Below are 15,087 nucleotides of genomic sequence, written 5' to 3'. Positions count from 1 at the left end.
ATAAACTTATAGAAACAGCTATAAATTGTTTACATAGAATATAATGGGTGCGACCTATGGCAGATGGGTCTGTCTCCGGGTTTGTTCCTGCATTATTCCAGTTAGATCTCAGATTAGTGTAATCCGCTGCACATTTTTTTTCTTTTATATTTTATTGTAATTTTTTTGCATTGGTACATGCATCTACTGACCAATAAGCAGAGGCAGAGAGAGAACATTATTACTGAAAGGTGCTCAGGAAGGGGCCAGGACAAGGGACATTATTACAAATGTCTTTTTTAGGATCTACAATGCTACAAGGTCCCATACATGCGGCCAACATGGAGGTGGGGGCTCAGGTCCAAATTTTGCACTGGGGCAACTGGACTCTAGACACAGCACTGGGTGCACTGTTTATTTTACTCGCTTATATAGCTCCATTCTATGGAGGCAAAGTATTACCCTGCACATCACAGAACTGCTAAAGTGGCCCCAATATAATCTAAAAACATTACACTCATCTTCCAGGCCGCTGCTGTTCCAGCGTTGATGACAGTTTATCCCGGCAGTTATACGATTGAAGGGAAAATAAAAAAATGTATTTGCAATGTGTGAACGCAGCGTTACAGGTGTGTCCCAATACTTTTGTCCATATGGTATATGAGCAAGTGGCTGTGCTGGGTGCATTGTCCCTGAGGGTAGAAGCAGATAACAGAGGTACCGGACACCGCAGAAGACTGGGAAGCAGGTAGCAGAGGTACTGGAGGCCGCAGAAGACTGAAGAAGGTAGCAGAGGTACTGGAGGCCGCAGGAGACTGGGAAGCAGGTAGCAGAGGTACTGGAGGCCGCAGAAGACTGAAGAAGGTAGCAGAGGTACTGGAGGCCGCAGGAGACTGGGAAGCAGGTAGCAGAGATACTGGAGGCCGCAGGCAGACAGAAGGCTAAGAAGCAGGTAGCAGAGGTACTGGAGGCCGCAGGTAGACAGGAGGCTAGGAAGCAGGTAGCAGAGGTACTGGAGGCCGCAGGTAGACAGGAGGCTAGGAAGCAGGTAGCAGAGGTGCTGGGGGCTGCAGGCAGGCAGGAGGCTAGAAAGCAGGTAGCAGAGGTGCTGGGGGCAGCAGGCAGGCAGGAGGCTAGAAAGCAGAGGTACTGGAGGCCACAGGCAGACAGGAGACTAGGAAGAAGGTATCAGAGTTACTGGAGGCCGCAGGTAGACAGGAGGCTAGGAAGCAGATAGCAGAGGTTCTGTAGGCCACAGGTAGACAGGAGGCTAGGAAGCAGATAGCAGAGGTACTGGAGGCCGCAGGCAGACAGAAGGCTAGGAAGCAGAGGTACTGGAGGCCACAGGTAGACAGGAGATTAGGAAGCAGGTAGCAGAGGTGCTGGGTGCTGCAGGCAGACAGGAGGCTAGGAAGCAGGTAGCAGAGGTACTGGAGGCCACAGGCAGACAGGAGACTAGGAAGCAGGTAGCAGAGGTACTGGAGGCCGCAGACATACAGGAGACTAGGAAGTATGTAGCAGAGGTACTGGAGGCCACAGACTAGGAAGCAGGTAGCAGAGGTACTGGAGGCCGCAGGTGGACAGGAGACTGGGAAGTAGGTACTGGAGGCCACAGGTAGACAGGAGACTAGGAAGTATGTAGCAGAGGTACTGGAGGCCACAGACTAGGAAGCAGGTAGCAGAGGTACTGGAGGCCGCAGGTGGACAGGAGACTGGGAAGTAGGTAGCAGAGGTACTGGAGGCCACAGGTAGACAGGAGACTAGGAAGTAGGTAGCAGAGGTACTGGAGGCCACAGGTAGACAGGAGACTAGGAAGCAGGTAGCAGAGGTACTGGAGGCCACAGGTAGAGATGACTCAAGAACACTAAAAGTCTTAATATCAAGACACAGGTGTGTGTCTTGGTAGGCCTCATACAAGACCGGGCAGATGATCATATGGAAGCATGCCGGGCCACCTGCAAAGCCTAACGTCGAGCACAATAGAGTTAAATGGGTAAAATTGCAAAAACAAAGCAACATTGCAATTTACCACTTATTAAAACTCCTCTCCTTTATCAAGAACTAGTTCTATAGTTTACTGCTCATTGCCCGGGTTACCGAGCACCTCAGAGCTGGAAAGGAGCATGCGCTCTGAAGCTGGCCAGATTACTGATCCTTCAGTGTCCTTGCGCTTCCCTCATGCTGCCTTGCAGCATCATGGAGCAGGCAGTTGTCAATCTTCACCACCCTGCGGCAAGCAGGAGTTCCAGGGAACGCTGTGCTCCTGATGATAGCGACTTCAGAACCTGAGACAACCTCTTTAATTGTTGCCCTCGATCAGCCCCCATTCACACTAAGTTGAAGTCCGAGATATCAGCACATTCTGCCCCTACAGGTGATGTCAGAGGAGCTAAGTCGGGCTGCTAGAATCCAAACGGGCGATGCTCTTATTGTCCAAGCAGACAGGTTCCAGATAGATGAGAAGAAATGCACACTAAGCCAAGCAGTGAGGGAGTTAGGAGACATAATGGAAAGAGGGTAGTGATCTTCCATAGGGCAAAATTCAGCAGCGTGATGAGATATATTTAGCTCATCCACGAGGCTGGTAATCAGCAGACTCTCACCCTATGTGGGAGTCTCCTGGTTGCCTGCAGCCTCCAGTACCTCTACTACCTGCGTCCCAGTCTCCTGCAGCATTCCGTACCTCTGATACCTCCTTCCCAGTCTCCTGCAGCATTCCGTACCTCTGATACCTCCTTCCCAGTCTCCTGCAGCATTCCGTACCTCTGATACCTCCTTCCCAGTCTCCTGCAGCATTCCGTACCTCTGCTTCCCAGTCTCCTGCAGCCTCCAGTACCTCTGCTACCTGCTTCCCAGTCTCCTGCAGCCTCCAGTACCTCTGCTACCTGCTTCCCAGTCTCCTGCTGCCTCCAGTACCTCTGCTACCTGCTTCCCAGTCTCCTGCAGCCTCCAGTACCTCTGCTACCTGCTTCCCAGTCTCCTGCAGCCTCCAGTACCTCTGCTACCTGCTTCCCAGTCTCCTGCAGCCTCCAGTACCTCTGCTACCTGCTTCCCAGTCTCCTGCAGCCTCCAGTACCTCTGCTACCTGCTTCCCAGTCTTCTGAGGCTTCCAGTACCTCTGCTACCTGCTTCCCAGTCTTCTGAGGCTTCCAGTACTTCAGCTCCCTGCGGTCTCTAGTGTTTCTAGTACCAGCGGTCTCTTGCTGCACCGACGCTTGTGGCCTGTGTGCCTGCCTGGATCTTGGAGGATCCACCTCATCAGGTGATCCAAAACAGAAATATTACAGTGTTGGGATTTGGTAAGATGCAGTGTTTGCTGAAAATTTGCACTGGGCAGAACTACCCCTTTAAATATCAGTTAACACTAAATTTCTTAATATAGCCAATTAATAATTTTGTTTTTTTTTTCCAGCTCCATGAACATGCTGACCATGCAGTCTTAGCCCATTTGCTTACAGAATTGAATGGCCCACACTGACAATGTACGACAGACGGGCGGTGGATGCAGTGCACAGAACATGTTTGTCAGCGTGACGCTGTTTACTTGGTCATGGGGTTTGTGTCAACCAAGTGGCCTGAAGTGTGTAATAGATAATAGTTATTCTGAATTATATTCGATCACTCTTGTACAGCAGGCATTAATGTAACCAAGATGACCAGATTGTACCTGGACAGGTGTGTGCTGATAATCGCCCCATAAACCTGCTAGGAGCCATCTGCTGATAGTTTATACCTAGTTTTATGCTTGATCAGCCGCTGCTGAGATACAGAACGCAGTCTCATATCCCAGGACTTGGAAAAGCCGACCATGATGTTAAATTTCACTTTGGAATAATGACTGCACGGCGGATTACTGGAATCAGCTAGGAAAGTAATAAACAGTCAGCAATGTAATGGATAAGCTGATAATTATATGGTTATAGTTATTGTTTCCCTATGCATTACCACAACCATGACCTCAATGTTAACCTGTGACAGTGTGTACTTGGCCTTACTTTGTCCGCTCCTTTATTGCTAACATTTTAAGCTCTGACCCTTTTTTGTACCAGTGATGATCAGCAGTGACCTTGATGCTATGAAGGATCCATTAAATCACTAAAAAATGTTTGCTGAAAAAAGATCCTAGTTACTTACCGGTAATGGGATTTTACAGAGCCCATGACAGCACCACCTGAGAGAGGGTATCCGCCCACCAAGGACAGGAACCTACTGAATAAAAAGGCGGTACCTCTCCTCCGCATCAGTTTTTTGTTTCAGAGCATGAGAGGGCCTCCGAAGACAGGTTAATACATAACCACCACCTCAACATATGTACTAAACACCTTAAAAAAAGTGCACACCACAGTGATAAAGGGGAGGGAATTAATAGGGTGCTGTCATGGGCTCTGTAAAATCCCGTTACCGGTAAGTAACTAGGATCTTTTCCCCTTCTCCCATGACAGCACCACCTGAGAGATTTATAGAGATTAAATACCAGAGGGAGGGATCACCGCTTGCAACACCCTTCTACCAAAGGACAGATCAGTAGAAGAGGAAAGGTCAAGACAGTAATGTTTGTAAAATGTAGCAGGGGATGACCAAGTTGCCGCCTTACATATAATGTCGATGGGCACATCCGCCTTCTCAGCCCAGGAAGCAGCTACCGCTCTGGTGGAATGGGCCTTCAGGTTCTCAGGAACCGGCAGATTGCTAGAAGAGTAGGCTAAGGTAATAGTATCCCTGACCCATCTAGCTATGGTCCCCCTTGTAACCTTAAGTCCTTTCCTAGCCCCCTGAAAGGATATAAATAAAGCGTCACTCTTTCTCCAGGCTTTTGTCACTTCCAAATACTGGACTAACACCCTCCTAACATCTAAGGTGTGAAGCTTATGTTCCTCAGAATCCCTAGGATTAGGATAGAAGGAAGGGAGAGTGATTACTTGCGTCCTATGGAACTTGGAGGCTACCTTTGGAAGATAGGCCGGGTCTGGTCTTAAGATTACTCTATCCATACATACTTGAGTGAATGGATGGTTAACGGATAGTGCGTGTAAGTCACTGACTCTACGAGCTGATGTCAGGGCCACCAATAGCGCAGTCTTTAAAGTTAAGATTTTTTCTGAAACCTTCTCTAAGGGCTCGAAGGGAGGTTTGGTTAATGCTTCCAGAACTAAATTAAGGTCCCAAGGAGGCATTCTTGGAACAGGAATAGGTCTGGATCTATGACAGGCTTTAATAAATCTAATGATCCATCTATTTGCTGCCAAGTCATAATTATACAGTGCCCCCAGAGCAGATACCTGTACCTTAAGAGTACTGGTGGCTAGTCCCATGTTTAACCCCTTCTGGAGGAATTCTAGTATGGCCTCAATAGGAACCCTCCCTTTGGCAGACTGACCCGAGGTAGACAAGAACTTAGCCCAGGTTCTACCATAGATTCTAGTTGTTATGGGCTTTCTACTTGCTAGAAGGGTAGTAACAAGATCTGGAGAAAACCCCCTTTGCGTCAATAGCGACCTCTCAAAATCCAAGCCGTCAAATGCAGGCTCGCTCTTTGGGGATGACAGACTGGGCCCTGCCTGAGGAGATCCGGGATGTCCGGAAGAACCCATGGATCTGCTTGGGACATTCTCTTCATCCAAGTGAACCATGGTCTCTTGGGCCAGAACGGGGCGATCAATATAACCCTCGCCCGTTCCTCTCGGATCTTCCTCAGGATAGTAGGGATCAGTACTAAAGGGGGAAAGGCATAAGCTAGAGTGAAATCCCACTGAATCTGCAGCGCGTCCACCGCAAACGCCCCCTCTTTTGGATTCAGGGAGCAAAAGGTTTCGGTCTTCCGATTGTGTCTGTTTGCAAACAGATCTATCTGGGGCTGTCCCCACCGATCCACAATCTGCTGAAAAACGGCTGGATTCAACTCCCAGTCTCCTTGTTTCAAGATGTGACGACTCAAGAAATCGGCCTTTATGTTCTCTTCCCCTTTTATATGCAGTGCCGAGAGCGTAACCAGCCGACTCTCGGCAAAACTGAAGATCTGATCCGCTATTAACATCAGAGGGAGAGACCTGGTACCCCCCTGATGCCTACATCAACCGACTGTTGATCTGTTGTCTGACATTATCCTGACGTGAGGACCCTGAAGAACAGAACTGAATTCTTTTAGCGCGTTTCTGGCTGCCAACAGCTCTTTCATGTTGGAAGAGAGGCTTGTCTCGCTGTCCGACCAGAAGCCTTGTACAGAACGATCCCTTAGGTGAGCTCCCCAACCTTCCGCACTTGCGTCTGTTGTAATTGTATCCGACACCTGGAAGGTCCAAGGAACCCCCAAAGATAGGTTGACCGGAGATGTCCACCAGTCCAGGGAGTTGATCACAACATCTGGAAGAGATATTTTCCCATTCAGGCGACCTTTGAGCCACCTGTCCGCTGCCAGAATCTCCTGTTGAAGACACCTGGAATGGTGCTGGGCCCACTGAACCGCCGGAATGCAAGACGTCATTGTACCCAACAGAGACATTGCACTCCTCAGGGTGATGGTCGGATTGCTGACAATCTGAGATGTTAGGGATCTGATCTTCAGTTTCTTTTCCTCTGGCAGAAGACAGGTTTGGTTTTCCGAGTCCAGAATGAGACCCAGGAAAGACTGAACCCTCTTTGGTTCCAGCCTTGACTTCTCCAGATTTAACAGCCAACCTAGGCGTCTTAGACTGGCCATGACGTCCGCCAGGGCTAGAGCACAGAGTTGACTTGATCTGCCCACTACTAAGAAGTCGTCCAGATAAGGGATGACTAAAATATCTCTTTCCCTCAAGTGCGCTGTGACCTCCAGAATGATTTTTGTGAAGACTCTCGGCGCCATGGAAATGCCAAAGGGAAGAGCTGCGAACTGAAAATGCCTTACGTGCCTGCCGAATTGTACAGCTACTCTTAGAAACTGTTGATGATCTGGCAAAATCGGGACGTGGTAGTAGGCGTCCTTCAGATCGAGGACGCACATAAAACAGTCCGGAAATAACATCTTTATGGCTGATTTTATTGTTTCCATCTTGAAAGGCCTGTAGATTAAATGGTCGTTCAGTCTTTTTAAGTTCGCAATGGTCCTGAAGGAGCCGTCCGGCTTCTTTATTAGGAAGAGGGTCGAATAGAATCCTCTTCCTTGCTCGGGTACATGTGTTTCCACCAGAACTCCTTTCCTGAGCAGAGAGAGAACTTCCTGCTGTAAGGCTATCTGTTCCACTAAACCTCTGGGGGCTGATATTTTGACAGTGTTCTTGGGCCTGCTCTTGAACTCTAGTGTGAGCCCCCTCCTGATTATCCCTAAGATCCAAGAATTGGATGAAATTTCCTTCCAGGCAGGCAGGAAGTGGGACAATCTTCCTCCCACCTGGGGGGAACTGTCACTTAGGGGCTTTCTTATTCTCGGAGGAGGGACCCCCAAACATGAAGCCTCTGCTATACGGCTTTCGGTCTTTCCAGCTACCTTGGTCTCTGGGAGCTTTACTGCGGCTGTATTTTCTCTTCCGAAAGGAACTGTTAAATCGGGAACCAGACACCGTGGGAAATCCATGTTTTTTGTCTGCGGCTTTATCTAGGATGTCATCTAGACCTTTGCCGAACAAGAAGTCCCCTTCACAAGGGATTGAGCACAGTTTAGACTTTGACTGCACATCTCCTGGCCAGCTCTTGAGCCATAGCGCCCTACGGGCTGCATTAGAGAGGTTTGCAGACCGGGCAGCCAGCCTAACTGAATCTGCCGATGCATCTGCCAGGAATGCAGCCGCTCCCTGCACAAGAGGAAGGTCTGATAGAATTTTCTCCCTGGACACATTCCCCCTGATCTGGTCTTCCAATTGTTGAAGCCAGATCATCATAGATCTAGCAGTGCAGGTCGCTGCTACTGCCGGTTTAAGGGCCCCTGCTGACGACTCCCAGGTTTGCTTAAGGAAGGACTCCGCTTTTTTATCCAGCGGGTCTTTTAAGGCTCCTAAATCCTCAAAGGGCAGAGTGGATTTTTTTGAAGATTTTGAAATGGCCACGTCAATCTTAGGGGTTTTGTCCCATTTAGCCGCATCCTCATCCTCAAAGGGGTACCTCCGCTTGGAGGATGACGGCAGCTGACCCTTCCTCTCCGGTTTCTTCCATTCCCTTTCTATCAGAGATTTAATCCTGTCATTGACCGGGAATGAGCGTCTCCTCCTTTGGTCTAAGCCCCCGAACATAACATCCTGGACTGTTCTGGGCACTTTGGTATCGGTAATACCCATAGTCCCTCTGACGGCTTTAACTAGTCTCTCAGTATTATCAACCGAAAAACAAGGTCTGCCCCCCCCCATTATCATCCGAAGACTCCGATGACGATGAGGAGTGATTAGAGGAGGAAGGCAGTTCTCTCGTAAAACGGGACTCCACTGATTCCTCTGATTCTGAAGAAACTAGTTTCCGCTTCTTCTTTTTGAGTGAGGTTAAGCCTCTTAAAGACTCTCTGACCTCTGTCTGGATTAGATCCTTTAATTCTAAAGAAAACCTGGGGGACTCCTCTGCAATGGTTTTCTGAATACAGTCTGAGCATAGGTTTTTGGCATAGGAGGTGGGAAGACCGATTTTGCATAAAGCACACTCCCTGTTTTTATTTTTAGCACTACACTTCTTCGCCTCCTGCCCCAAGAATTAAAAGGAGAAGAAGGAGGAAAAGAGAGAGAGAGAGAGAGAAGAGCACATTATTCAAGGTGAGACTTTCACGAAGATCACTCACCACACTGCCGTTCAGACTAGGGTACCGGAGGCGGTGGTTGCCGTTCACATGAGGGCTCCCATCTGGCGGAGGTGGACTGACGAAGTCTTTTCTGACCAGTCTTGCCGGAACTCGTACGCCCCTCACTGCTGTGACTTTGTCGATGGGAAGATTCCCGTTCCATTTGTTTGAGCTGCTTGCGCTGCTTTGATGGCTGTGGCTGCTGCTGTACTTCCTGTGGCGGTGACAGCTGCTGCCCAGGTGACTGCGGTTCCTCATTCATCATGGCGGGGATGCAGACACCACCATCCTGATTGCTCCCCATCCTTAAAAGCAGTAGGGCTCCACCTCCTTTAGGCTCCTCCCCTTCCGGCAGCGTGCTCATCTCTCTTTTTCCTTTCTTTTTTTTTTTTTTTTTTTTTAAATTTTAGCCAGCTGGCGCGCTACCCGCAGATCCACCTGCCTCTGCGCGTGCGCAGCCCAGCGGCACCCGGCGCGCTTGCAGCGGGATGACAGCTTCCCACCCGCGCATGCGCAGACCCGGTTTCCGGCGCACTCCGTGATAGGGCGCGTCAGCACCCCGCGCGTGCGCAGTCCGGACTTCCGGCGCGCTCCGTCACAGGGTGCGACGCGACCCCCACGTGCGCAGCCCGGAAGACCTGCCGGCGCGCTCAGTTCATCTTTGCGAGGCGCAGACCCGGCCGCAGGCCCCGGCGCACGCGGGGAGGCATCCGAAGGAAAACAGCACCTCCTCCCCACACGCAGACCCGGGCAGCAGCCAGACGGGCTGGGAACAGGGACCATCTGCTGCTTCCACGGCCTCCAGGCCGCACCGTCCATAATCCAGGTACGTGAGGTACCACCTGGTGAGGCTCCCATCAGGGACAGGAACCAAAAACTGATGCGGAGGAGAGGTACCGCCTTTTTATTCAGTAGGTTCCTGTCCTTGGTGGGCGGATACCCTCTCTCAGGTGGTGCTGTCATGGGAGAAGGGGAAAATCTGCCACAACGCTTTTGTTATGTAATATGAAAGCAGCATGATGTAGGGGCCAAGAGCTTGCCTCCAGTGATATCACTTACTGAGCTGCTTGCTGCAGTTTTGATAAAATCTGTTTTCTCTGCTGCAGATCTAGCAGTGCTCTGAATGCTGTGCCGTGTATAAGCCTGCCCACATCACTGATTCTGCCTATGCACAGTAAGTTGTCAATCGGTGAAGGCAGTGCTACACAGAGCAGGACTCGATGGCATGAGACAACTAGTCTTCTACTGATCATCTGCTTATAAAACACAAAATATTCACACAGTAACAGCTGCTATTGGAATTTAACTCCATTTATACAAAGGTGAATGTTCCTACGGCATGTGCATGGATTGCTACAAGCTCCATTCACATGAATGTCAACATTTCTAGGTATTAATAGATCTCAGCATTCACCTTTGATTGACCTAATCACTAAGAATAAATCTCAGTCCAGTGTCTTCAATTACACAAACTTCTAGAACATTAGATCAGATGATATTTGTTTCTGTAGACCCTTCTACAAGCCGAAGTCTTCCGTGGGTGCTACAGTGGCTCAGTGGGTAACCGTGTTGCTCTGCATACCCCACCATAACATCTGCATGATGTTTGCACATATTTCCTCCCACACCCCAAAGACATATTGAAAGGGAATATCATAATGGGGACAGTGATAACTATGTAGATATGTAAAGTGAGGTGGAATATTTTGGTGCTGTATTAGCAAAGCATAAATAGAGGTAAAGGACCTTCAGTAAATTGTACTAGAAATTAGTATGAAAAAGCAAATTGAGGACATTAGACCTGAATAGTTGTCTAGTATTACTGTGTAATGCAAAGGTATGTTTAGCACCAATCGAGTCACAAGACTTGGTCCATCAGCCACAACAGTGGTCTGTAGCCGCTAGATGGGAGCCCTGAATGACGCCTCCTGCCTGATGGTATCTGCAGCTCTTCTTTTGATTAGCCGGACTGACGTAAAGTCACATGTGCGTTACGCTTCAACAATGATGTCACGTCAGGCCTGTTAATCAAAAGATGAGCCACAAACCGCTCCTGGCCCATGGCCACAGAGTACTCACGTGCCCGACGGACCAAGTCCTGCAAATCCATTCAGACCAGCTCTAGTCTCTACCTATACTATAATAGGAAATATAGTATGATTCACCAACCAAACTGGTCAAGGCCGAGTACAACCAAGTAAAAGAAGAATGTATTTACTATCTGGGCACAAGATTGTTTCTTACCCAGATCACATATTAAAAGACCCATCACTTTCTTCGGCCATGTCAAAACCAGATTCCAGAAAACCAGCACAGCTTAAATAAAGATATTTTTATTTAATCTGCCATGAATTCTAATCAAAGAGGCCGAATCCCATGTCCTCGTCAGACTCCTCGGACTCTTCCTTCTTTTCTTCCTTCTTCTCTTCAGCTGAAAAACAGTGGTCACATTAAGACATTGGGTAATCACATGTGTAACTCATCTCTCCAGTCTCCTCCGGCCCATAATGACTTGACAGATGTACGACAACTGTTACCATTTATGCAATCGAAAACAAGGTCAAGAGTGCCAGTCACTGCCATGGAAGCCCTCGTATAATACTGATGAAAGAGGGAGCAAGCTATATACAAGTTTGGCACAAGACAAAGCTGGTTTACGCCCGAGCCCCTTTATCACCTCTGCACAGGATAGCTGTGCCCTTATAGACTAAAGCTCCAGGAGAACAGAAAGTAAAAGCCATCCAAATCACATTAGATATCTGCCCACTTAGAATTACAGGAAAATGAAGCTACGCAGAATGACAATTTTGAGCATAAAAGTGCTACTTTCCATGGTGGTGGCTTCCAGCAGTTTTATTTCTACCCACTGGTAACTTATTTCTCAGTACAAGATGACGCTGGTCCATACTGCATATTTCTCAAATAAGTCACAAAATTAATTTTCTTTTCCATCATCTAGAACTTTGCTTCCAAGTTCCCATTGTTTGGTGACCTGTCATGTTCAATCTATATTCAGCGAGCACTTTTCATAGGGTGTCAAGACACTGCGAGTCTTGGTTCACCATTTTTCCAATGGGGACCTTCATTAAAAATTTGGCAAATCTCTATAGACTTGGTGAAAAAAAACACGAGCAGCACCATTTCTCTACTGAGGTGTGGACGAGTAGATACATGCATTTGTTAACTGTATTTCTGGATCAGAACCTTTTTAGGTCCACAAGCAGATTTTGCTGTGGATAAGTCATGGATTGCACAAAAATACATTCTGGCTTGGCTGTTATCCTAAGTCATGTGACAAGACTCGTTAGAGGGTCGATATTGACCATTAGGATTGCTACTTCCAATAGGTGGCAGTAGAGTTCTAGTCCTCCACTGAACAGGCAATTTGCATATTTAATTTCCTAGAACATGCATGGCCTATGAGTCTCCTTACTCTGACATGCCAGGCCTGGCTTGTATCTCTCCACAAGGAGAAACATTAATCCTTTGACCAAAATACACTGAAAGTGGTAAAATTATGCATCAGAAACTAACAAGCTTCAGATGTTAAAATACGCTCTTCATGGCCATTTCCACAGTGCGTGGATTAGACTTATAAAACTGATCACTTGCCCACCACTGTAGATTTTACCTGTACAAACTTGCAGGCAAAACCTTCAGCAATGTTTTTTTACCCCGTGTTCGCATTCAGACATCTGTTTTTTCACAGATATCCCACAATAAGTATGTTTTTTGGAAAGGTTCACATGTCTGTTTTTATTAGCAGACTGCAAAAATATCAGTCATGACTATTTTTGATCCGAGTCGCACATCAAAATTATGGTTCTGAAAAAATCACTGACAGGACACGCAGGGCATCCGTGTGCAATCCGTATACTGGTTTTAAGATCGCAAAAAAAAATTTTTATTATTATTTCTGTCTACGAGAAAAGTCACTGATGGTAAAAACTGACATCAGCAGACTGAAAAAAAATAAAAATCGGTTTAATTTATTTTCTTAAGCAGAAGAAAAAATAAATGGACGACTGAATGAGGCCTAAGGCTGAGTTCACACACTGACTTTTTCTGTTGCTGATCTTGTCACAACTCTGCAAATTCACAGCAAACCACCACTGCTACAATAAAAGTTGTGAAATTCACAGAATTTCCTTAACAGTTTTAAATTCTGCGGAACGCGCTTTTTATTCCGCACAATAAGAAAACATTTTTTACAATATTTTCCTTTTTTGGTGTTATATTTGGCTATGAATTTTTCCCACTTGGTAATAGTTACCTGGTGCAGCAGATCCTCCGGCAGCAGGGGCGGCTGATCCAGAGGCAGCAACAGCAACAGCTCCTCCGGTGGGCATACTTGCCAATTTGGTGTTCCCTACAAGAAAGAAAAAAACAAAAACCATGAACACTGAATATCATAATGACATGTCCTATCGATAAGAACAAATCTTTTTTTTTTTTACTGAACAGTACATAAAGACTGGCATCTAAAGCTCCGAGAACAGAGATCCCCAGAGAGCCTTCTCAGAAAACTCCGTTCCTTAGGAACATTATCAAGGCGTGAGCTGAAAAGCTTTGTATCCTTGACCTAGAAATGATGTGAAAGGTTAAATCAGTAACTGTAAAAGCAGCTATATCCAGTGAGGGCTTACAGCAGGCATTATGTAAGCAAGGTAAACTTTACTCAATACGGAAAAATGATGAGCTGCAAAAAAAATAAGATTTTCCTTATCAATTCTATTCTTGGAAAGTCACTAAAATGTTGATACTACAACATGAACCCAGGTAAGTCCTGAGATCGATGCGCTCTCTAACCTAGCACCTGCAGAAAATAGATGGGAACAATTAGAAAAAAATATATATATATTATTAATAATAGATAATACACACACCAAATTGTGATCCATTTTGCTCACTTTTAATAGTATTAGCTGTAGACTTGCATAACACTAGCAGTTTAGAAGTGACATTAGAGAAAATAAACCATGACAGGCTAATAATTCAGCACTCATGAGGGCCCCCTGATGCCAGATTAAGTATGTGTAATATATATCCATTAGCCCTTAAATCAGAACTGTTACCAGATTTCACAATACAGAACGTACACATTATGCAGGTGTAAAACCTGATGATGCTGGAGTGGTGTACTTGCTTTGAAATTACACATGAGAATAGCTGTATAATCCTTGATCAAAGTGTAGCTCAATCTCAGTTCACCTAGCTCGATCTACAGCTGATCAGTGTCCCTCCTCCCAGCAGAGATCTCACACTGCTCAGTACAAGCTGTAGCTGTCAGTCAGGTGGCATACACTTGGTCTCATGAGCCACTTCATTTTATAGCTGGACTCTTCTAAAGAATGTATCATTTTAATTAGGACAAGCTTTTTGACATTGATTTTTAAAGTAAATACATTAGCAATATTACCAAGAGACCTATGTAATAAATATGCAGCTCGTATTGTGAGACCTGGTGACAGATCCACCCTAACCCTTTAGCCTGGACAATTTTTCATTTTGTGCACTTTGGCATTTTCTTTCAATGGTATAACATTAATTCTCTGTTGACAGCGCCGTATGAGGGCTTGTTTTTTGTGTTGGTGGACGGGTTGTAGTTTTCAAAAAAAAAAAAAAAAAAAAAAGAGAAAAAGAATCTAAAAAAAATAGGAGAATATATATATATATATATATATATATATATATATATATATATATATATATATATATATATATATATATATATATATATATATATATATATATATATATATATATATATATATATATATATATATATATAATTCTGCCAGTTTTGTTTTAACGGTGTAGATTATGCAGTATATTATTGTGGTACCAAAAAGGGGTTGTTGATTACACTGGGGGGAGTCATGTAATGAACACATTCAGGAGCCATTCCAGTAATGTCGGCACTGCAGCTCCTGGTGGTGACATAACATTTATGTTGCGCGCCAGCTGAAGCCTTTACTATTTCGTCAGATCAGACGTTTACCAATGGGCAACAACACCATGTCTCCACCAGGAACGGTGCCGCTGCAGGAAGGGAATACGCATGGTTTTAATTTGGCTCCTGAATTAAGTTGAGGTTGTCCAAAAGTGGACACCCCCTTTAAGAATAAATAATAAAAAAAAAAAAATGGTTGTTGCCATTTTCCAAAACCAGTGTTTCTTTTTCCATTGATGGAACAGCGGTGGCGTTATTTTTTTCAGTGTTTGATGTAAGGGTTAATTCTATAGTTTGATAGATCGCACTTTTGTGGACACGGTGATAACATGTTAATTTTGTACATTTCTATTTTTAAATGGTGGAAAAGGAAATAAAAAAAAAAAAAAATTATATATATATATTTTTTTAAAATACGTCC

The 15,087-nt window shown here is 45.9% G+C and overlaps 2 protein-coding genes across 4 annotated transcripts in view; both read right to left on the bottom strand.

Moving 5' to 3' along the window:
- The window catches only part of RPLP2 (ribosomal protein lateral stalk subunit P2), a 55,375-nt gene that overhangs the window by 29,467 nt on the left and 10,821 nt on the right, over positions 1 to 15,087 (bottom strand). For 2 of the 3 annotated variants that reach the window (XM_073658691.1, XM_073658692.1), the window contains exon 4: positions 12,987 to 13,082. In XM_073658691.1, the coding sequence (XP_073514792.1) occupies positions 12,987 to 13,082 (96 nt within the window). Of the gene's footprint in view, positions 1 to 11,030; positions 11,145 to 12,986; positions 13,083 to 15,087 lie in introns of those variants that run through there. The other variant, XM_073658693.1, reaches the window with a different exon arrangement.
- LOC141174604 (lamina-associated polypeptide 2, isoforms alpha/zeta-like) lies at positions 7,149 to 9,013 on the bottom strand. The gene is made up of 2 exons (XM_073659546.1): positions 8,739 to 9,013; positions 7,149 to 8,616 (listed from the first exon to the last, which is right to left on the bottom strand). The coding sequence occupies exon 2, from the start codon at positions 8,298 to 8,300 to the stop codon at positions 7,359 to 7,361; it is 942 nt and encodes a 313-aa protein (XP_073515647.1). The 5' UTR covers positions 8,301 to 8,616; positions 8,739 to 9,013; the 3' UTR covers positions 7,149 to 7,358.

This window comes from Phyllobates terribilis, unplaced genomic scaffold (genome assembly GCF_046119375.1).
Source record: "Phyllobates terribilis strain yellow unplaced genomic scaffold, ASM4611937v1 Scaffold_13__5_contigs__length_258822181, whole genome shotgun sequence".
Lineage (NCBI taxonomy): Eukaryota > Metazoa > Chordata > Amphibia > Anura > Dendrobatidae > Phyllobates > Phyllobates terribilis.
Note: the sequence above shows the minus strand (reverse complement) of the source record. Positions and strands in the feature narration are given on the sequence as shown.

What these genes read in the sequence shown, in the direction of transcription:
- LOC141174604 (XM_073659546.1), bottom strand. Translation starts at nt 8,300, where the DNA reads ATGATAATGGGGGGGGGCAGACCTTGTTTTTCGGTTGATAATACTGAG.